Consider the following 23,234-nt stretch of genomic DNA (forward strand, 5'->3'; position numbering starts at 1 on the left):
TTAACATCTTATCTTGTTTATTTCTTGAACATTTCATCTCATTAAAGTTACTACAAGGAACTTTTAACTGGTTATGAAACAGACCCAATGTAATACTGATGCCTCTATATGACCTACGCACATAAACGACACCATCGGCGAGAAGATCGGCTGTTACTATATAGCTATTGTTAATGCTCCTCATCGGGTCAGATTCCCCACGTCATCAGACGACACCATTTACGGCACGCAGGTTCACCAGAGACTCTTTCAGCTCGGAGTCCCAACGGAAGCCTCCGGCAGCAACCGGCCCCGCCGCGTACAGACACAGATCCGGCTTCCACCTTCGACCTGCGGTTGGAGCTCCCGTGGGCGGTGGGTGGCTCCGCAACCGGCAGTGGGGGCTCCTCCTCCGGCAGGAGCAGAGCTTCGCCTCACTGCACCGCCGGTACCCGCTGATCCAAATGGGACCGGCCAAAGACAAGATGGTGATCGTCGTCGGGAGGATCTTTCACGTGGTCTAGGGCGACCTGTACATTGACTTCGGTGGGAAGTTCCACCGCGTGTGCCGGCGGACGGAGAGAAGCTGCAGCAGCTTACAGATTATAGAAATGAAATGCGAGAGGATTCATTATACGTATAATGATGTGCTTCACACATTTAAAATTTCACTTTATACTTATAGATCCACTTTATTATAAACATTCAAACCAGCAGAGTTATTTGCGCTCAATTTAAAAAAAAAAGAAAGTCAAATCGCTGAGTTTGCTTGGTGGGCTCTGTGAACTATGTGCAGGTGAACTGGTTTAAGAATCGTGACGAGATGCTGGCAGTGCTTCCACAAGTGGAAGAGGCTGTGGAGGAGTACTTGGTCCTGCAGGAGCTGCTCTGCCAGGGGGAGAAGCTACAAGCCAAACTTCAAGAGGAGATGGCCTTCCTGGAGGGGGCAGAGAACCACCCAGAGCACCTTATCCTCACCCTGGAGCAAAGGTCTGAGACAGCACAATACTCAAGTTATTCCAAATCCGTGTTAAAAATTAATCTTTCACACTCGTAAGTAATTTTCCGTTCCGATTGTAGGAATCATTTTTAGGGTAATAAACTTTTTGTTCCACAGTTTCTGAGTTCCAGATTGTCGGCCAGGCAGATGGCTCCTATAGACTGAAAAGCTTATTTATCCAGCCCTCTTCCACACAGGTACTCTGAGCACACCCAGCTGCAGTCGCGGCAGCGGACTGTTCAGGAGGCCATTCAGAGCAAGCTGGCTGACCTGGACCAGTGGATCTCCCAGTACCAGGCAGCTTTCTCCAACCTGGAGGCCACCCAGCTGGCCAGCCTGCTGCAGGACATCAGCAGCCCCATAGATCTTGGTTAGTCCCACTGAAACACCGTCGGTCAGTCTTTAGGCCACGTTTCTGGATATGATGTATTTAATTAGCTAGTTGCCATTGGGTGTTTATTTGGGGTTGAGTGTATTGTAATTATAAAGAGGACTGTGAAAAAGATGTGAATTAACAACTCTGCCCTCTTCCTGTGTGTCGTAGAGTCCTGCTTTCTGACAGAAAACAGTCATTCAGATGTGATGTAAAGGCTGCTAGTATTTCAGGCCTATTTAATGTTTGTAAAATGAGCGTGTTTGTTAGATTGCCATTTTATGTTGTGTTCTTGGTTGTCCAACTTCTTCCAGGTCCTCCTAGCTATGTGCCAGCTACAGCCTTCCTGCAGAATGCGGGCCAGGCCCACCTGATCAGCCAGTGCGAGAGCCTGGAGGCGGAGGTGAGCTCCCTGCTGCAGCAGCGCCGCGGGGCCCTTCGCGGCTGTCTGGAGCAGCTGCACAGCTACGCTACGGTGGCCTTGCTGTACCCACGGGCTACCCTGCTGCTCCATCGGGCCCACCAGTGGAAGGCCTGGTTGGAGGAACTGCTGAGAGACATGACAGGGGAGCGCTGCAAGCACATCTACAGACAGTAAGGAACTGCAGCAGGCTTCAGGCCTCATCCACACCAGGAACGTCAGGAGCGCGTGGCGGCTGCCTTACCTGTTGTTGTTTTATTTCGGCGTCCGTGTTAACAGGTTAGAGCAGCCACACTGCGTCTCACGCACGTCTCAGCTGCGTCTCTTCTAGAAATTTGAGGTCTCGCCTATTTTTGACGCGAGCCGCGCGGTTCATAGCAACAACAGACTGTGAAGGTGATCTATTGACCGTTTGTTGACATCATACCAGCAGCATTACTACAGTTTCAATGTCTATCTGTAGAATATGTTACGGAGATGAAAAAAAGTAAAGACTTATTTTTACACCTGCTTTCATTTCAAAATAAAAGCCCTCAAGTGTTTTTTCTGTGGACAGAATTCCTTCATTTGTTAACATGAGGCTTTTATTCTGAAATATGTGCAGGACAGTGTTGTAGAACATACAGTGACTTGCAGAGCTCCATGAATGAATATAGTACGGGGTTTTAATTGTGGATTATTACTATTATTTACAAATTTCCATACGTTTCTCAACCTTTCTGTCTAAAATAAATATAAATGACATTTATAATGAAATGAAATGGCCATTATGAAAGGCAAACTCTATGTAGAAAGAAAGGGCGGACAGCTGCAGCAGCAGAAACGCAGCTGAAATGCAGCTGGTGTGAACACCTGACGCGTGAATCACGCAGTCGTCGCTGCGCGACACAGCCGCCACTGAGTAAACAAACTGGGTAACATTAGGTATTATTGCTCACCTGTGAGGCTCTAGCAAGCAGCGACTACTCAGGATAATCCACAGACCAGAACAGAACATTTTCATCAGTAAGGTGATGTTGTTGCTCTCTCCTGTAATTGATCATACCCACATCTGAGCTTTGTTTTTGCCCCCTCCCTTTACAGATATGAGGTGCTGTTTGCCCCCCAGCCTCCTGCTGCCTCCTGCCAGTTCCTGTCCAGTGTGGAGTTGACTTTGCAGCACCAAGTGGCTGACACCAATGAGCGCGTGATGCACCAAGCGGAGCGACTGAAGGCCGAGGGCACGACCGCCGCAGCCTGCGAGGAGCAGCTGCAGGAGATCGAGCACTGCATCACGGTGTTCCTCCGGGAGAACGGGGAGCCGGGCTCCCTCAGCCTGGCTGGAATCATCACCTCCGCCCTCTGCACGCTCTGCAGGTTTAACATGTCATTCAAATCTTTCAATGTGCCGTTTCTCCACTCAAACTAATGGAGAATGGAGTTGGTGGTACGATACCCATAAGGGGCTAAATCAGCTGTGTTTCTGAAACCTTGAAATAACACATCAAATCCAACTCATTCTTTTAGAAAGGCGGTGCTTCTGGAACGTGGAACTGAAAGATAGAAGTTGCAGAAGGAAGTTACTGAGTGGTTTTTTTGTTGTTTTTTCAGGAGAAACCTGGTGATGGAGGGAGCGGCAGCCAGTGCTGCAGAGCAGCTGGTAGACCTGATATCTCGGGACGGGACGTGGTTCCTGGAGGAGCTCTGCAGTATGATAGGAAATGTCAGCGCCCTGTCTACTCTGCTGCAACGCTGCCCACTCCTGCCCCATGACCTGGATCTGCCTGCCCCCTCAGCTACCACCCAGGCTGTGTACCTGGCCAACGCTGTATACACCTGCTTGCAGGTAGGTGCATCCTCAACACAGTGAAATCAACCAGTTAGAACTACAAGCATCCCATTGTTTTTAGGGATGCACCGATACCGGTATCGGGTCCGATACTGTGCTCATATACTTGTACTTGTACTCGCAAAACGGCTCTGATACAACGGCAGCGTTAACCTCTCGTCACCATCTTTCGGGTCCTTACGCTCCACCTCGCCGACGGTGTGGGCGAGACGGGCCGGTGGTGCCACCTCAGCCGGCGCGCACCGGCCCTGACTTTCATTGCGCCACAGGGTTTTGCTTGCACCCTCTGACTCGCGTGTGCTTTAGACTCCTTGGTCCGTGTTTTAAGACGGGTCGGGTGGGTTGCATACATCACCGCAGACCCCTGGCGCCTTTTACGTGGGCCAAGCCCCGCCCTGGGGGCACGACGCGGTTGGGGTGCACTGAGGACAGTCCGCCCCAGTTGAAAGTCGCACCGGGAGCAGGGGGTCCCGTCCCTCCCCGGCGAGGAGAGAGGGCGCAGCAAGCCCTTTGTCCACGGTGCGGCGAGGTCCGGGCGGGGAGCGCTGTAAAGCTGCGACCGCGAGCCATCTTCGCCCCGAGCCTTCCCAATCTGACCAAGAGCCTGTCGTCGCTCACACCCTCCAGCTGGCTGTTAACGAGGGTCTTTTGGCACAGAGAAGTACTTGTATCGGTACTCGTATCGGTACTCGTATCGGTACTCGGTATCGGCGAGTAACCAAATGTAAGTACGTTTACTTGTACTCGGTCTGAAAAAAAGCGCTATCGGTGCATACCTAATTGTTTTTTATGGAAATCAGCAGCTTGTTGTTTTTGTTTTCATGACACTGCTGTGTCTCCTTGTTCTCTGTAGGAACTGAACACCAACTTCCGTCAGATCATCTTTCCGGAGGCTCTGCGCTGTATGGTAAAAGGAGAGCCAACCCTGGAGTCCATGTTGGCAGAGCTGGAGCAGTTGGTGGAGCAGAGCTCCGACGGGCTCGGCCTGCAGGGTTTGGTTGACAGTCTGCAGTCCACCACAGGCCTGGACCACGACGGGCACAACCACTGCCTCAACATCACCAGGTAAGCAGTCGCTATGGTCGAAGTGTACACATAGTCGATTGGACACGGCGTTGATCTGGCTGATTGAAAACCTGCAGATGCTTAAAATCCAAAGCATGTGTGATGCATACAAACCGTGGCTTTTTGTGCTCAGGATGCTGCGTGCTCAGTACTCTGAGCTGATCCAGCCTCGCAGCATGGACGGACCGGGCCAGGACACACCGAAGATGTCTGCGGGTCAAATGTTGTTGGTGGCCTTTGACGGCATGTTCACCCAGCTAGAGACTGCCTTCGGACAGCTCACAGAGAAGGTAGCACCTAATACCCCTTCTTCCATAGACTGCTGCCAGCAGACATGTACGCCTGTCTGGGTTTTTTTCTGGTGTGTCACATTTGCCAGACAACAGGGTTAGTAAACAGTGAGAACACTACGGTAGTTACTACTTTTTTCTATCTTTTTTTAATTCAGTCTGGCTTTCAAACTGTCAAACTGTCACCAGAGTTGGTGATTGTTGGAACAGTGGAACGACTAACAAAGACAAGCTTTATTTTGTTTCTGTCCAGTTTGAAAGAAGTGTGTTTCGATGATCAGGGAGGTACATTAAATTGTAATAATTGTCCTAACTCCTGTTGATTTTATTTATTATATATTCACTTCAACGCACATCACGTAGCATCGCTATTTGTCCATCACCGCTGATCAGAGGTGGAGCCGATAAATACCTGCGACTACTGCAGAGATGATTGTAACCTTCCCACTGAAGACAAAAGCCAGATGTTAGTGGGTGTCAGTGGGTTTTTGTCTAGTTGGAAAGGGACTCAAGTTTTCCTTCAGATGAAACAAATGTAATAATAGGCTGTAACAGAGGTGGGCGATATGGCAAAAATATCATATCACGATTTTTTCAGGCAGGATCACGATCCACGATCTTTTCATGATTTTTTTTTTTCATGCTGGTTTTAAAGACAATTTTGCAAGTTACTGAACATTACAACCAAACTAATATCCCCATTTAAAAAAAAATACACCTCTATAAGCTAATAAAACATAAGGAAAAAGAATAACAGATCATTAAGGCCTAACAGATTTTAATCAAGTGTGCAATTCTGCAAAGTATGAAGATACAACAAGACCTTTGACATGGTTTAGACTTTTGCATAAATACCATCCCAAAATGAACATTGGTATCTAAAGGTAAACAACAACACTCAAGTAAAGTACACTCTGGCTACACAACATTAAAGGAACTGAATTGTAAATCAGGTAGCTTATTAGACACAGATCCGCAGGTGGAATATAGACAGCCGTAATAATTACTACTGTCAGCTCTCTGCAGATAGAAGGGTCGACACATCACTGACAGAGCCTCTAAATCAGGGGAACAGTGACTGTCAGTGATTCAGCTGTTTGTAAACCAGCCAGCATGCACATAAATACAGAGTCCGTCCCCCGTTGCTCTTACTGTACCACCGCACAGCAGCGTCGGGTATCGACGGGTGAAGCCAGGTCTCCGTTATTAACATCACGCAGCAGACCCTGACGGACTTGTTAGCCGCCTTCTGTAGCTCCAATTCGTGCCTTTTGTGAACGATGGATCTGGCGTTAGAGAGAAAGATGCTTGGTAGCGGTGGTTTGTGTGGATGCTTCTTTAGCCTATCCAGCAGCCCCGTTTCTGCTTCCTCTCTCTACGTCGCTTCTCGGAGCCGATAACAATCCACGTAGACCCTGGTGATCTGGCGATGTCTGCCGTTATGTTGCGCGTCATTTGAAAGTCGCATGTAACGGTGGTACTGTGCTGTAATCCGACGTTGATCAAGTCTTGACGACTAAACACTTTGCCTGACAAAACTTGACAAGCAAATCCAGCATTCACACAAATAAGCACCAAACTAGGAAGCGAAGAGCCGCTGCACTGATGCACGCCGCCAGCTTGTAACTACCAGCAACGGCAACTGGTAGAATGTACACTGTAGCACGGTTTTAGGGTCTCGCTCTAAGGGCAGATAGTAGAGACATTTTATTCGTTAACGATCTAATATCGTCATATCGAACACCCCTTTGCTGTCAATGACCTACAGTATGATCTTCCCTGTGTCAGGTCCTTTCTTATATATAATATATATATTTGAGGATTTCAGACTCAAATGATTGTGAAATGACATTTTTCCTTTTCCTTGAGCCATCAGTCAGCATCATTTCCTGGTTGAATAACATTTTTTTTTTTTAATGGTTACCGATATTAAAAACACCCTCTTCTCCTCATTCTCCTCAGCTGAGTTCTCTGGAGGTGCCGTCGGCCTGGAGGAAGGTGGATGTTCTGAGGGAGGCTCGGCCCACGCAGTTCAACTTCTTCGACAGCCTGAATCAGCGGCAGCTCATGGAAGAGGTATTCTTCCTCAAGAGACTGCAAACCATCAGGGATTTCTTCAGGCTGTGTGCCTCCTTTGCTCAGACTCTGTCTGGTAAGCGTTCTTCACTGATACATAGTAGCTAAGGACTCAGTGATTGGCTGACCAGTCACCTGTTGAATGCTGAACTTTAAACAAGAGCTGTGGAGGACATAAAACATTGTTTGTTATCCTTCTTGTGCTGTAAAATGTCACTATACTCTATATTTATCTGCTCTTTTAGACCAAGTCGAGTTGTACAGGAGTGTTTCCCAGGGAGAGAAAATGAAGCTTGGTCAATTAAAGGGACTATTTTTAGGAATCAAATTGTTTGTTAACAGCAACACCTGTGGCCGTGAAGTCAACGAAAGTCAGCGTCCTGTTGCTCGCGCTTGTGCTCACTCTACATTGACATGAACGACCATCGCTCAAAACAGTGAGGCGACACACGTCAGCTAAAACCACAATATCACTCTATATTTCAGCTGCTTGGCAGTAATGTTAGCTGACCAGACGAAGGTCTCTCCATGAATCAATGTTGATCCTAGTGTTGGCTTTTCCTGCCTCAGCCTCCCGACCGCGTAGGAGACGGTAACGTTTCTCTCTGCGGAGCCCCGTCACTTCACAAGACACGGGAAACCTCTGTTGGTCTGGATGAGCTGCAGCATTTATTTCTGCACAAACGTCCACTTTACATTCACTAGATATTCTCAGAGCTAAACTAACTCTTCTGCAGCGCATGCACATGAGGTGGAGCGAGCTGAGTGAGCGAGAACGAGCGCGGTGTGTGAGTGAAGCCAAGCAGGCAGAATACAGCAGAGACTACGGGCCTGGAGACCAAAGCTACAGTCTCCCCCACGTCCTCCGACCGCGGCCAACACTGTTTACAAGACGGGCTTCACTAGATAGAACTTTGTGGTTTTGGTGCTTCCGTGTAGTTTGTGTTGGAGTCGAGCACGCATGGGACACCAACCCGCAATGATTTATACGTGTAAGAAGTTACAAACAGTCCCTTTTAAGGGTGCTTTCACACCAGGGACCCGGGCCTGGATCTGAGTACACCTGTCAGCAAAGTCCAGCTCGATTGATTAGTGTGAACGCTCCGTTCCTTACCTTCGTCAATCCGTGCCGTAGTCCACTTGAAAAGGTAGGTTCGCATCAGGTGTGAAAGCCGACCGTACCAAAACACGGAAGTAGACTTCTATTAAACGCGAGTAACGTTAGCAGTCAGCGAGTAGCTGTGAAAGGGCAGGCTTTCGTACTCGGGCACGGTACGGCTCAGTCGTACCTAATGTGAAAACGCCCTAAGAATTGAAATTCCAGTAATATTTCTGGTCCATAACCATCAGTTGTTGGAACTTCACTGGTCAGCTTTTCAGGCTGCTGTCTGACGAGCGTGTGGCAACTGTTTATGTGTTCAGGTACCTGTCCCCCAGCTGAGGACCTGTTGCCTACAAACGGACCGGTCGGTCTGGGGAAGCCTCTGTACCGACGGCCCAGTGCCGTCGGTACAGAGGTGGCAGTGGTCAGTGAGGAGCAGATGACCCGCCCCATCAAAGCCTTCACGGCCGAGTTCGTTCGACAGATGCTGATGGGTCTGCCCAGCCAAGCACTCGGTCTGGCCCTTTGCAGCACCCTGTCTGCCCTGGGCCTGGACGTCGTCGCCCAGGTGGAGGCCAAAGACTTTGGTGCAGAGAGCAAGGTACGACTGTTTTAATTTTTACATCCTCTTTTTTTTTTATTTATAAAATGCATTTTTGAACCAGGTTTTGGGGGGGGGGCATCCCAAGGAACTCATTTTGCACCGGTGTGCGCAAATAATATTTTCACAATCGCACGGTGTAGAGCCCTGCTCCTGTACCTGGGTCATCGCATTATCACTGCTATACTGCAAATATGATAAACTAACCTGTATGAATAACTGTTAGATGGTCCCGGTCGGAGTGAAACTGATGCTTTTTTGGTTCTATTTAGTCTGGTTTGGTTTCACAGTTCACAAATCAAAGCAGAAATAAAAAAAAATAATAATAATTAGCTGAGAGGCGTGTATGAAGGAGCGGACTTATCTTTTTCATGTCGAGAGCTGCCGCTTCTATGCAGAGAATCGCAGACTTTGATGCTGTTGAAGTGTTTTCACTTGGACTCATCACAGATCGATTGTGAATCCCTACTCCAGTTTATCTCCAGTGACTTTATAAACGTCACTATGTTTGTGGACTTTATTTATCATATTCTGTTCTGTTATCACATTCTCTTCGGCCCAGATGTCAAGAAAAACATCAGTCAGTCCTCTCACACTCATGTTAGCCTGTCGTTTACCTGTGTCCATCTCCCGGAAACGGTCCGAGACCAGCTGTCATAGCGGTCTCAGACCGATAGTTGTACGATTACTGCGTTTCACAACCGCCCCAACGAACTGCACCAAAGTTTGATTAAAGTGGACTAAATGTTGGCTTGTGAAAGTGCCCCTTAGATCCTTTTTATTGTTTCCGTTTTCAAAAATGTGTAGAAACAGAACCCCCACCTATCTGCCCCGGTACCTTATCTTGACCTAAAGCACCGTCTGTCCTGGCTCTGAAGGTGTCTCTGGATGAGCTTTGTAAGAAGGCAGTGGAGCAGGGCCTAGCGTCAGGCCGGGTCTCCCAGCTGCTGCTGAACAGAGCCACGGTGCTGGCCTCCTCCTACGACACGGCCTGGAAGAAAGTGGACCTACTGAGGAGGCTGGACGCCAACCTGGAGGCCGCCAAGGCCAGCCTGCAGAGGAGCCAGCTGCACATCGCCATGTTTCAGGTACAGACCGAAGTGTGTGTGTAGATGCTTCCGGCAATCGTATACGAAACCTGTGATTCAAGTGGTATCCTCAAAGAAGTCCAGTCCTGAGTAACAAACTAATATCTGACACACAGTCGACCTTTGACTGAATGATTGAGGAAATAAAGCGGGGCGTCTGGCTCTGTAAGAGGGAGGAGACGGAGGGAAAACCTGCCAGAGAGCAGGTTAGGTTCACAGAATCAGTTACCATGGTAAACTGACCCAGAGCTTGACTTACCTCTCTTCCTGGAAGTGAAAATCCAGAGTTCCCCTCATCTCAGGGTTAACTAGCTCAGTAATGGTGTTTTCTGAAACGGGGCTCAGGTACAACACAATGTGTTTTTTGTGCGTCTCCCCTTCCAGTGGCAGCATGAAGATGTTCTGGGCCCCAATAATCAGCCTCTGAGTGTCAGCATTCCTCCTCGCTCCGTCATCCTCAGCAACATGAAGAAGAAGCTGTACAAGCTGAGTCAGGATGAGGGATCCATCGTTGCCATTCAGGTCAGTACCACACCGCCCTGCGTGTAGTCCACGGTAACTAACCAACAATCATTATGTCCTCACCCAGAGATGGTACCATACCGGACTATTTGAACAGTTCCAGAAACATTAAGGCATTTTGTAATTGTAACAAATGAAACGGTTACTTATCATACCATATATGGACATGACCTCCATCATTTGTGCTGACCTCGATATTGCCCGTTGTGTTTAAATGTGTGTTTGTTTACGTAAGAATGTCACCGACCCGATGCCAGAATATACAGCAGGGTTTTCACCGACCATTAGAAGACTTGTTAACAGAGCCTGACGGTCTATTTTATTTATTGTTTTGGTTGTGTGGTTTTATTTTATTACTTTTTATTCATTCAGAATATTTTATTATTTTTTCACATTCCGATATCTGAATATTCTTGAGTTCAGAGTTCATTGCTCTTTGAAAGGGTGTACTTGTACATTATTATTCTAATCTATTATTATGTCAGTGGCTTAAAGTGGCGTTTTTCGGGACCAGGGGTCAAAGGCAGGATTTAAAAAATACCGAGGTCACAAAAGTTCCACCAATGTACCGCTCGGAAGTATCTTGCATGTTTTAATTATTTGGATTTTTTTTTTCAGGTAACGCTTCATTTTACAGGTCTGCAAACTTCATGGTAATTAGATGATAATTGGCAAGTAACCCATTTGAAATTTCTTTGGAATTACTGCCAAATCACCCTGATATTTACCTCAAAATGTATCGAAAAACACTTTATTATAAACATGATTTAATAATTACATGCTAAAATAGCATACAATGGTTAAAATAGGGCCCTTAGGCTTGAGAAGCGACTGTGGTAGAAAACCAAAACTAATAGAAGACACTTCTGATCAGGCACAAATCTTTAAGTGTGACTTAAAGGGACTATTTGTAACTTTTTAAGCGTATAAATGTAGCGGGTCGGCACACATGCGAGTTCGCATATGCGCGCTCGCGTGTGGTTGGAGCCTCGTCTCCGCTGCCTGCTCTCCTTCACTCAGACGGCGCGCGCGTCCTCCACCTCTAGACGTGAACGCGCGCACACTCCACACTGCAGAAGAGTTAGTTTAGCTCTGAGAATATCTAGTGAATGCACAGGGGATGTTTGTGCAGAAATAACTGCTGCAGCTCCTCCAGACCAACAGAGGTTTTCCGTGTCTTGTGAAGTGACGGAGCTCTACAGAGATTTATGTTGTCTTCTCGTTACCGACAGGGTGCCGGTGTCTCCTCTGCTCTCTCCGGCTGTGGGCGGAGAGAGCAGGGAGACACGCTGCAGAGCCCCGCTGCCTCAGCCTGCACTTAGGCAGGAAAAGCCAACACTAGGATCAGATCTCAATCATGTTCATGGAGAGACCTTCGTCGGGTCAGCTAACATTACTGCCAAGCAGCTGAAATATAGAGTGATATTGTGGTTCTAGCTGACGTGTCGCCTCACTGTTTTGAGCGATGCTCGTTCAGGTATATTTAGAGCGAGCAAGCGCGAGCCCGACGCTGACTTTCGTTGATTTCACGGCCACAGGTGTAGCTGTTAACAAGCATTTCTGAAAGTTACAAATAGTCCCTTTAATGTCTACACAGATGTAACCTGGTAAGTAATGTCATGATTCAGGGAGGTTTTTAAAGAAATTTCAAAGAAGTTATTTGCTAATTATCATCTATTTACCAGCAGACACGGAAGTAAATCATATCAATTAACTTTGTATTCTTTTCTTGGGAATGTATTTAATAAATTACCAGCTTTTGGGAAATAGTGGAATATAATTATTAAAGAATGTTTATAATAAAGTAATTTTCGATCAATTTTGAGGTCAATATTTGGGTAATTTGTCAGTAATTCCCAAGAAATTTCAAATATGTTACTTGATAATTATCACCTCATTACCATGAAATGTGCGGACCTGTAAAATGAAGCGTTACCATTTTTTCACATCTTATTTATTTAGTTGCTGTACAATTATATTTGTTGTTAACTTAATTTCACAACATGAAGGTCTCCATGTGGTCTGACGCCATCGCCACACTTTAGATGTGGGAAAATGGAATCAATTATATTGTCAGTGTCGTTGTGACTGAAAAATACAATTTGAAACCAACGTCGTGTTGTTGTTTTACCGTCGGTGTCCTCAGGAGAAGCTGGCGTCCCTGGAGGCTAGCATCGAGCAGCGCCTGAAGTGGGCCGGCGGAGCCAACCCGGCCCTGGCCCCCGTCCTGCAGGACTTTGAGATGACCATCAGGGAGAGACGTGCCATGGTGGCCCGAGAGAACCAGCGCACCAGCCAGGTAACGCCGCTGCACCACATTCGTGATCGCTTGGTGAAACTGGAGCGACTGGACTCTTTTGTTACCAGCCCCCCCCAGCACTTGATAGATGACCCATGTTAAAAGAAAATGCCGTGTTGTTCCAGGTCACCTTCTTGTGCTCTACCATCCTGAACTTCGAAGGCCTTCGGACCCGATCCCCCGAGGCCCTCAACATGGACGCAGCGCTGTTTGAGCTGCTGAAGCGCTGCCAGCAAACCTGTTCCTACGCTTCCCAGTTTAGCAGCACCGTGTCTCCACTGGAGCTCCAACTACTGCACAGACTGGTGGGTTTGACCTCTGACCTCTACACAGTCTATGGCCCTATTCAGACCTGGTATTAACATGCGTCCTCGGTGATCGGATCACAAGTGGACAGCTTTAAGTATGTCTGATCTCACTTCCACGCTCTATATGCTAATAAACACGTAGTAAACACACGGCTAATACAGCAGACATTGTGGCGTAATACTACATGAATGTCAGTAGTAATATATTACATATTCGTGAATTCTGGTATATTGTATTAACATCAAAATAAAAGGTAGACTGTTCAGCGAGCTAACCCAGTAGCAACTGCAGAGAGAGCCGGCGTATTTCCACATCGAACTCGGGGAACTAAGGGTTTATTTTGACCAAACCAGCGTTGGTGATTGTTGGAACAGTGGAAAGGCTAAGCAAGACATGTTTGGTGAGTTTTATTTGTCCAGTTTGAACGAAGCGTGTTTTATGATGAGTTAACAAGGCAATCGAGCCTGTCCTTAGTTTGGTGTAAGAGAGAAACCTGAATTCAGAAGGTGTACGCTTGTGTTTTTCTTTCATTCTTTGAAAGTGTGTACTTGCATTATTATGCTATTATATTATCTTTATATCAGTGGCATCAAATGGTTAAAAAATAAAAAATAAACTCTTAAAATCCTGTTATGGCATAGAATGCTCGGAGTCCTCCAGAAAGCATCAGCAGATTACACCAAGTCTGTGTTTTTAAAGGGGCCCTGTGGAGACAAATCATGTTTACATTGTGTCTCTCACCACACTGTGTAACCTTGAGATGTAATAAACATGCATACTCGTGCATGTGCAAGAGAAAAACAAAACGAGGGCCCGCTCCTTAAAAAAAACAAAAAACTGCTGCGTATAGGTCAAAAACTCCTCCCGGTACCTTTAAGCTCTTTTGTTGATCACTACAGAGTCCAGTGCTGGACCTGCCCATCGGCAGTCCTGATTGGCTGAGCTGTGCCCAGAGGCAGCTGGAGGAGGAGCTGAGCGTCGAGCGGAGGACTCAGGAGGAGCGGGAGCAGCAGCTGGAGTCCTGTGGAGAGACCCTGCAGCTCCTGGTCGACTCCATTAAGACTACTCTGTCCAGCCACAACCGTCAGCTGGCCGACGTCAAGCACCTGCTGAGAGCCATGTCTAAGGTACGCTCAGAACACACGCACATGAATTTTTAATAAATTTGCAAAAAATATCAATATTTTCTCTGTCGGTGCAAGGTACATTTAATCCATTTAAAACTAAATCTTTAATACAGTAAAGTGTGGTTCTGAGTCCGTCTCAGACAGCCGTGTGTTTGGGAGTACATCCATCCGGACCCATGAGTCTGTTTCAGCAGTATTCATCCTCTGCGTTCATCCTGTCACGCAGGACGAGGAGGCGGCGTTGGCGGACGGTGAAGAGGTGGCATATGAGGGCAGCGTGCGTCACTTCCTGTTGGAGTACAAAGCCTGGCAGGACAACATCCAGCTGGTCTTATTCACTGTGGTCCAGGCCAGCGGGCAGCCTCGCAGCCAGGAGCAGCTGGAACTGCTGGAGGAGATTCCTGCTACCCTGAAGGAACTGCACTCCCAGAGCCAGAGGTACTCACAAACATGTATACTGTCATACACACATTTAAAGGGACTCTATGTAAGAATCAGAAATTTGCTTGTTAACAGCGACACCTGTGGCCGTCAAGTCAACTAAAGTCAGCGTCCTGTTGCTCGCGCTTGTCCTCGCTCTACATAGACATGAACGAGCATCGGTCAAATCAGTGAGGCGACACACGTCAGCTAAAAGCACAATATCACTCTATATTTCAGCTGCTTGGCAGTAATGTTAGCTGACCAGACGAAGGTCTCTCCATGAATCAATGCTGATACTGTGTTTTCCTGCTTCAGCTTCCCGACAGTGGTCGGAAGGAAACAGGGGAGACACCGGAGTTTTGGTCGGAGACGATAACGTTTCTCGCTCCAGAGCCCCGTCTATTCACTCAGCGGCAGGAAACAAGACACGGGAAACCTCTGTTGGTCTGGAGGAGCTGCAGCAGTTATTTCTGCACAAACTTCCACTGTACATTCACTAGATATTCTCAGAGCTAAACTAACTCTTCTGCAGTGTGGAGTGTGCGTGCATGCACGTGTAGAGGTGGAGCGAGAGAGCAGGGCAGGCAGGCAGAGGAGCAGAGACTCCGGCCCTGGAGACCAAAAGCTATGGTCTCCCCTGTGTCTTCTGGCCGCGATCGGGGGGGCCGAAGCAGGAAGAGTTGACACTGTTTAACAGACGGGCTTCACTTTGCGGTTTAGGTGCTTCCATGTAGTTTGTGTTGGAACAGCGTAGCCACACGCGAGCACACATGGGACACCGACCCGCAATGATTTACACGCGTTAGGACTAGGGATGCGCATTTTGAAGAATTTTCTTGGCCAATAACCGACCCTTGTTAACCGATTATTAACCGTTAACTGACAAGATTTGTGCCTCGCATGCAGCGGTGTACCAGCTGCAGGAGCACAACAGATATTGGTTGACGGGAGTCTCCAGTTCACCGTCCGGGAGCGTTAACTTAGCAGCTACGATGCTGCGTGTAGTGTCGCGGACATGCAGCCACTTTCCCAGTAAAAGTCTCCACCGCACATTTAGTTTAGTTTAGCAGGTTGTCAGCTGTGTGTCTGCCCGGCGTTACGATACTTTGTCTACCCGGCGTAACTTTAGCGAGTGACCAACAAACAGTGTGTGTATTTGTGCTACGTTAGCAGCTCTAGCATTGTCGGAGGCTCGCTGCAGCACACGTAGTCTGCGTAACTTTAGCGAGTTTCCAACAAGACCGTGTGTTGACTTACAAACAGTACCTTTTAATTCCCCTGTATTAATATTGTGTGTGTGTGCTTCACTACAGTGTGTATAATGGCCTGGTGAGCTTTGCCTCTCCGCTGGTGACAGACCGAGACATCGAGTGTGCCAGTCCCGTTTCTGCCGCACAGACGAGCTTCGCAGCAGGTAAGACGCTGCAGCTTCCTTCTCGGCTTAGAACAGCAGCTGTGTTCAGTTACCGAGGATTCCAGTGGTGAGCCGTTTTCACAGCATGAAATCAAAACATCCATAGAAACCACTGTAGAAATGTTTTATATACTCCCCCCCCCTCCCCCAAGCATAACATCAGTTCTTAGGTTAGCTCTTGTGGCTCCATAGTTGGAGCTATTTATTTCGAAAAGGGGGCTTCACTCCCTGAATTCAAACTGACCACAGCTGCTGTTCTCTACCATGGAGGGAAGTGCAAACTTTTTACAGCCACCCTTCAAGTGTTCAGGGGCATACATACATTATAGATAGCTTATCTAATACCAATCAAAGTGTGTGTGTGTTAACTGGTTTTTCTTCCAACGTGTCATATGTGTTTGACTTCAGCTGTTAAATGCAGTGGGGTGAAGACCCAGCCGGACTCGATGTCCCAGAATGCACGCAAGGCGGCACTGCCGCGTAACCTGGGAACCCCCACCGATACCCCACCCAGCACTCTGATGATGAACAGCAAAGGCCTCAACCACAGCCCCAAGAGGGCTGTACGAGACCCCAAAACAGGACGAGGTAACTCTTCTTCTGCTGGTCTGTGGCTGGTTATTCTCCTCTCCTCCTGCTAAATGAATGCAACGCAATACATCTAGAGTAGCAAACCTGTTAACATGTGTATCACCCTCAGGATGTACCCGAGTGTGACTAAAGCATCACATGACCTGAAATTTAGATTTTTTTTAAAAACCCACCTGTACAGTAAAATTATAAACATATACTCCGATCAGCCATAACATTATGACCACCTGCCTAATATTGAGTAGGTTCCCCTTTTGCCGCCAAAACAGCCCTGACCTGTCGAGGCATGGACTCCACTAGACCTCTGAAGGTCTGCTGTGGTATCTGGCACCAAGCCGTCAGTAGCAGATCCTTTAAGTCCTGTATAAGTTGCGAGGTGGGGCCTCCGTGGATCGGACTTGTTTGTCCAGCACATCCCACAGATGCTCCATTGGATTGAGATCTGGAGAATTTGGAGGCAGAGTCAACACCTCCAACTCGTTGCCATCCACATGATGTAAAAGAAAACGTGATTCATCAGACCGGGCCACCTTCTTCCATTGCTCCGTGGTCCAGTTCTGATGCTCACGTGCCCGTTGTAGGCGCTTTTGGCAGTGGACACGGGTCAGCACGGTGCACCCTGACCGGTCTGCGGCTACGCAGCCCCGTACGCAACAAACTGAGATGCACTGTGTGTTCTGACACAGATGCTCTGACCCAGTCGTCTAGCCAGCACTATTTGGCCTTTGTCAAAGTCGCTCACATCCTTACACTTGGCCATTTTTTCTGCTTCCAACACAAAGTTCAAAGTTCAAATGTACACTTGCTGTCTTATATATCTTCTCCCCCCCTCCCCTCCCCCACTGCCAGGTGCCATTGTAACGAGATAATCACTGTTATTCACTTCACCTGTCGGTGGTCTTAATGTTATGGCCAATCAGTGTATATTATAATTTTCAGACATTCTATGCTAATGAACAGGCTAACACAGGTCATCAGTTAAAGGGGACATATCATCAGGTTTCCACTAGAACTTGTTTACATGCTTTAATGTTTAATGTTATTTCTCTCATCCTGTCTGTGAATATACCTGTATTCACCCTCCGTCTGAAACGCTCCGTTTTAGCGCCTGTCTCTTTAAGACCCCCCTCCTGAAAAAGCCCCCAGTGCTCTGATTGGTCAGCGTTTTCGGGACTCACCGTGTGTGTCAACTATACAGAGTTTTACAGCTGACTGTATAGCTGTGACTAGGGATGCTAATTTTGAAAAAAAAATCTTAACCGATAACCGACCCTCGTTAACCGATTATTAACCGTTGACAAGATTTGTGCCTCGCATGCAGCGGTGCGCCAGCTGCAGTGTATGAGCACAACAGACAACTGAGTCTCCAGTTCACCGTCTGGGAGCATTAACTTAGCAGGCAGCCACTTTCCCAGTAAAAGTCTCCACCGCACATTTAGTTTAGTTTAGCAGGTTGTCAGCCGTGTGTCTGCCCGGCGTAACGACACTCTGTCTGTCCGGATTAACGATGATGAGTGCCCTTCAAACACTGTGTGTTTTTGCTACGTTAGCAGCTACTAACATTGCTGGTGGCTCTGTGCCCGCTGTATTCACACACATACGCTCTGTCAGCGGGGCGTAACTTCAGCGAGTTTCCGACCGACTGTGTTGTCGGTGGCGTTCTAGCTGTGAACGTAGCTGTAGCAGACAGTGTGTGTACAGTTTATTTGTTGGTGAATAAATGTTACGAGGCTACAACTCCTCCACTCAACTTCCTGTATCTGTAACGCCGGCTCCGCCTCTTAAGGTGGACCAGCTTTTATCCTTCAACTGACGAGTTTTTCTCAGCTTCTTAATTAATTATTAACATTTCTTTTAACCGTTTTAACCGATAGCGTTAATCGGTTAAAATGCTTAATGTCGGTTAACGGTTAAACGGTTAAATGGTTGATTATTAACATCCCTGGCTGTGACATCACAACCTTACGGAAGTCCTGACGGCTTATTTAAAGGCACTGTGTGCATTTCTCCGTGGATTGAGCGCTTTGTAACTTTATATAGCCACCTAGACCTGCTTATAATCAAAAATGACACGTAAATCTCACTTTCTGCAATATGGGACCTTTTAAATTATTCCCAAACGGATCCGTCGTTTCTCCGTGGCGTAGCCAGGACTCAGAAAGGTAAGGTTACAGATGGTCGGGGATGGGCTTTACCTGTAACTCGGGCGGGTTCTATTTGAACCTGGATTTTTCAGCCTCGCGAGTAAATGAAGAGCAGCATGAATGAATATTGGTTGTGTTGAAATCCCCGCTTGCTGTGTTGCAGCCGTCCAGGAGAGGAACTCGTACGCAGTCAGTGTGTGGAAGAGAGTGAAAGCCAAGCTGGAGGGCAGAGACATCGACCCCAACAGGAGGATGAGCGTCACAGAGCAGGTAAGACACACCGAGAGCTCGCGCCGGATTAAAGCCTCATCGGTGTTGATGTTTGAATACAACCGTCGGCTGACTCACACACACACACATTTACATTTCTCTATTTGAAAATGAAAAAAATCAACGCACTCCATTCAAGTTTTGTTGGCCCCGATCTCGATCCGAGTCCTTTAATATCGTGTATCTGCTGACACTGAATCCGACCCAATCAGCCTACTTATATTCCCCAGAAACCCCATTTAAGAAAAAGTATAAAGCGTTGGAGGGTCTGCGTGGATACGACCTGCAACCTCCCATTTTAAATCCAGCGTGGTAATCACTACACATCCAGTAAAGGATGGAATCACTTTGGGTTTCACACATTGCAGGAAAAGCAGAGCTAGACATCACGATGCAGCTAGCATGCTAACTCTGTCATGGACAGGAAACGTTATCGTATGGCGGTAACGTTGCGGTCGAGCCGGCCGTCTCTCTCATCTTCGTGGTCAAATGGGCCGACGCTACAACTGTAGAGCACCCATATACTGACATTTATGTTAAATGCATTCAAACGGTCCCGATGGAGCTGACCATGGATGGATAAAGAGAACGGAGCTGACGGGAGAGCTAGAGACGGACTTGGAAAAGTTAGAGGAAGTAGACACGTGTGACTACGTCCGATTTTCAAAATAAAGTGTTAATAAAGGGAAACTGTTTATACAAAATCCATATATGGAAATAAGATTGACTGATATTATTATTATATTATATTCACCAGAAGTATAAAACATTACACGTCCCTTATAAATTAAGTTAATTGTGAGGGAAATGTCTTTTATTCTTTATAATTTTGGGTTGCTGGAAAAACTGTAATAAATACTTCCTGACAATGATCCTGATATATTTGACTTCAGGACATCTCTGACTACTTACATGCTGAAAATCAAACATTCTTACTCTATTAATTTAGATATTTTACAAAGTAAAAGTCCCTAGAAGTGTATGATTCAACATTTTTTCCGCATGGTCTAGTGTTAAAAAAAAGTTATCAAAAATCTCAATACTTAAAAATCACAAAACATATTGAATCGGCACCCAGGTATCGGGATAGTATCGAATCGGGAGATAGGTGAACCGTCCCAACAAACCTTATTTTTCAGGAGCTATTTGATCCAAATAGGTCATAGTTCAGCAGATGCACGTAATTTGCCAACCTCAGAGTCTGAACTCAGTCAGTGCACCCAAATACTCAACTAACCTTCCCTCACACATCCAGCGGGCCGGTGCGCTGTAGAGGCTGGCTGAGGTAAACGAGAGCAGCTGTTGTCCTGTTGTGTAAAGCTGTGATGAAGTGGTAAAATTAAATGTTGTCATAATGAGAACGATGACCTTTGACCTCGACGTGGACCTGCGAAGGAGCTGGAAATAAGACGCTGGTCGTAAGACGTGTTTTTCCTGAGCTGCTGTCCTGCTGTCTCGTTGCAGGTGGACGTCGTCATCAAAGAAGCCACCAGCATGGATAACCTGGCCCAGCTGTACGAGGGCTGGACCGCCTGGGTGTGAACGCTACGCTACTTCATGTCTTTGGTCCAGCGAAGGCTTGGAGATCCACCAGAGTCCAGCGGGTCTGGGGTGTCGGAACAGCAGCACCAGGGCCACACTGGGGGGAGGAAATGGGGAGCGGATGCTTAGTCGGGCCCTCCCAAACTCCTGGGCAACCCAAACTGGGGCAGCGACCTCGTAGCACCGCTGCAACCACACTCCCCCACAACACCGGCGATCGGGCTAACACAACGCTTAGTGGGCCTCCGCGGCCCCGCCTTCCTTTCTGGGGTTTGACCAGGCCAAGCAGCGCCGGATGGGGGAGGGGGGGAAGGAGGGCAAAGTGCCCTCCTCACCCTCGACTTAGAAATCCCTTCCCCCTCCCTCACCTGCATAGCTCACTGTCAAAGTTGTACCCATAAACATCTCTGCATCCTGTTGAGCCAATCAAACTCCAGCTGAGGGCAGGATGAAGCAGGAAGTGCGCCGGTTTTCCCCTCTGAAGCACACAGCTGACACGCTGTGGATGGGACCTCACCGGGGCCAAAGCTCAGACGGACGGGCCGTTTCCGTGGCCACACTTGTTTTTCTCTAATCTTTTTCCTCAATGGCGTTGTGATTCTGATTGGCCGGTGGGGTTACACGGTCGGGCGGGGAATGATGGGAACGAAAGGTTCAACGGGATTTCTTAAGGCTACACGGACACCCACCTGAAACCTGAAAATGAAAAGAGACGGAAGGCGGAAAAACAATAATCAAAACTGTACTTTGATCGATGAACAGTAAAGACTTTTTACACGTCTCAGAATAAAAGATTGTTAAGTGGAATTGTTTTTCTGAGGAAGGTTTCTTTGTGGATAAAACGTCCTGTCATGTGAAATAGTTTTTGGATGGCTCACTCGTGAGCTTAGAATGGACACGCAAAGGTGAAGTCACTTAGACGAGGGACTGATTCTTTTTCTTCAGTGTGCATCTTTAGTCTGTGTTGAGCTTTGTGACTATGTTCAGTCCTTCTTTAGACGGAACCGTAGGAGTAGATTTCTGCCTTTTTTGACTTGCCTCTCAGAAGCTGTTGCTTGCCTCATACATATATTCACTCCCCAGCCCTAATGCTTGCATTTTATTAATCTTGACCTTCTAGTTTTACATTTTTAGTGGGAGAAAATTCTGTTTTTGGTGATGGTGCAAAATGTTAATTCTTAAAGCTTTTATTGGATTTTGTTGGATGCCAAATAAACATGGAACTGAGAAGCGTTGAGTGTGTTTTTTTTGTGTTTTTAACAATAAGAATCTTTGGATCAACTTCACGGCATAAACTGCACGCACACGAGAAAACCCATGTACAAGCATTAATCTGCAGTAACTCAAGCTTCTTGATTAGGGCTGCGTATCGGGGTACCGGCCATGTTTATAAGAAGTGAAGGTAGTCACTGTGACGTCACCCTTCAGTTTCTGTACTACGGTTTTGAAGCCTCGAGTTTTTGGCATTTTGGTCGTCACCATCTTGGTTTTTGGCCGTCACCATGTTGTTTTTTTTGCAACCAGAAGTGAAGACAAGAGGGTGGAGCTAAGAACAACGGAGCACTGATTAAGACGTTTTCAGGCGACCAAAAAGGTTATAATTAACTATCATGAAGTGAAAACCCACTGTGAAAGGGTTAAAGTTCTACGACAAAAACACGGGCAACTCCCAGACTGGACAACGCCGAGGTAGCGACCCGTCAATCACAAGCTACCCCCGCCCTAAAGCATCCCCTGCTTTATGGTCTGACTCTTAATAGGACCATAATTTACTAAATGAACATCATGCTGTATTGAAGAAGACTTGAAACTAGTGATTGAGACCATAAAGTCATGTTTACAATGTTTACTGAGGTAATAAATCAAGAGAGAAGTAGGCTCATTTTCTCATAGACTTCTATACAATCAGACTTCTTTTAGCAACCAGAGGAGTCGCCCCCTGCTGGCTGTTAGAAAGAATGCACGTTTAAGGCACTTCAGCTTTGGCTTCACTTCTAAGACCCGGAGGTTGCCTACTTTACTGTATACACTACATGTAATAAATATATATATATATATATATATATAGCCCCATTTGGAACAAAAGATGTATAGCTTATAAGCGTTCAGTGTACCCACCTCGTCCCCAGAGAGAGCGGCCATGCTGCTCCAGGGTCAGACACATGGCGGTGTAACAGTAGGCCTGACCGCCTGCACACGACGTATCGTCCACTAAATAGAAATTAGCAGGACAAGACTCCGCCTTCCCATCGCAGTACTCTGGCACAGGTCACACGACCCGGAGGGAGCACGACAGCTCACCTGGGCTCTTCAACTGGACAGAAAGAGATGACGAGATGTGAAGGAAGAATTAATTGTAGGGTTATAAGTCAATTGCTAAAGTGTTCATCTAATAGTGAGAATTAGCCCAGGGGACACATCATTCATGGGAGGATATTTCTGTTTGTGTAGATCAGGGATGTCCAAACTTTTTTCACTGAGGGCCACATACAGAAAAATATACGAAAGGCTGGGCCACTCACTAGAGGTGAGGTATATCGCCTCACCTCTAGGGTTTTAAAATTAACAAAATTAATCAAATGAGGTAAATTATGCTTGATATTTGAATATGCTTAAAGAAAAAAAAAATCCTACATCAGAACTTTCCATTAATGTGTTTTCATTTATTTTGTTACAAAAAGGGTTGGCAGCTCATTCTCCAAACAATAACCTGAGATTGCTTCTTAGTCAGGATGGTGATCCCCTTTCACAGCTCTGTATACAGGGAGAC

At 47.0% G+C, this 23,234-nt stretch overlaps 1 protein-coding gene across 1 annotated transcript in view; it reads left to right on the plus strand.

Annotated features, from left to right (window-relative positions):
• The window catches only part of smg1 (SMG1 nonsense mediated mRNA decay associated PI3K related kinase), a 71,516-nt gene extending 49,822 nt beyond the window's left edge, over positions 1 to 21,694 (plus strand). Inside the window, exons 46-64 of the mRNA XM_074657229.1 lie at positions 776 to 969; positions 1,177 to 1,349; positions 1,667 to 1,946; positions 2,857 to 3,129; positions 3,364 to 3,598; positions 4,455 to 4,666; positions 4,800 to 4,956; positions 6,919 to 7,108; positions 8,455 to 8,735; positions 9,614 to 9,823; positions 10,208 to 10,345; positions 12,492 to 12,644; positions 12,770 to 12,949; positions 13,853 to 14,080; positions 14,307 to 14,518; positions 15,817 to 15,917; positions 16,326 to 16,505; positions 18,816 to 18,922; positions 20,387 to 21,694. Coding sequence (XP_074513330.1) covers positions 776 to 969; positions 1,177 to 1,349; positions 1,667 to 1,946; positions 2,857 to 3,129; positions 3,364 to 3,598; positions 4,455 to 4,666; positions 4,800 to 4,956; positions 6,919 to 7,108; positions 8,455 to 8,735; positions 9,614 to 9,823; positions 10,208 to 10,345; positions 12,492 to 12,644; positions 12,770 to 12,949; positions 13,853 to 14,080; positions 14,307 to 14,518; positions 15,817 to 15,917; positions 16,326 to 16,505; positions 18,816 to 18,922; positions 20,387 to 20,464 — 3,582 coding nt within the window. The 3' untranslated portion in view covers positions 20,465 to 21,694. The remainder of the gene's footprint in view (positions 1 to 775; positions 970 to 1,176; positions 1,350 to 1,666; positions 1,947 to 2,856; positions 3,130 to 3,363; positions 3,599 to 4,454; positions 4,667 to 4,799; positions 4,957 to 6,918; positions 7,109 to 8,454; positions 8,736 to 9,613; positions 9,824 to 10,207; positions 10,346 to 12,491; positions 12,645 to 12,769; positions 12,950 to 13,852; positions 14,081 to 14,306; positions 14,519 to 15,816; positions 15,918 to 16,325; positions 16,506 to 18,815; positions 18,923 to 20,386) is intronic.
• Positions 21,695 to 23,234: the final 1,540 nt, after the last annotated feature.

The sequence above is a fragment of the Sebastes fasciatus genome, chromosome 13 (genome assembly GCF_043250625.1).
Source record: "Sebastes fasciatus isolate fSebFas1 chromosome 13, fSebFas1.pri, whole genome shotgun sequence".
Classification (NCBI taxonomy): domain Eukaryota; kingdom Metazoa; phylum Chordata; class Actinopteri; order Perciformes; family Sebastidae; genus Sebastes; species Sebastes fasciatus.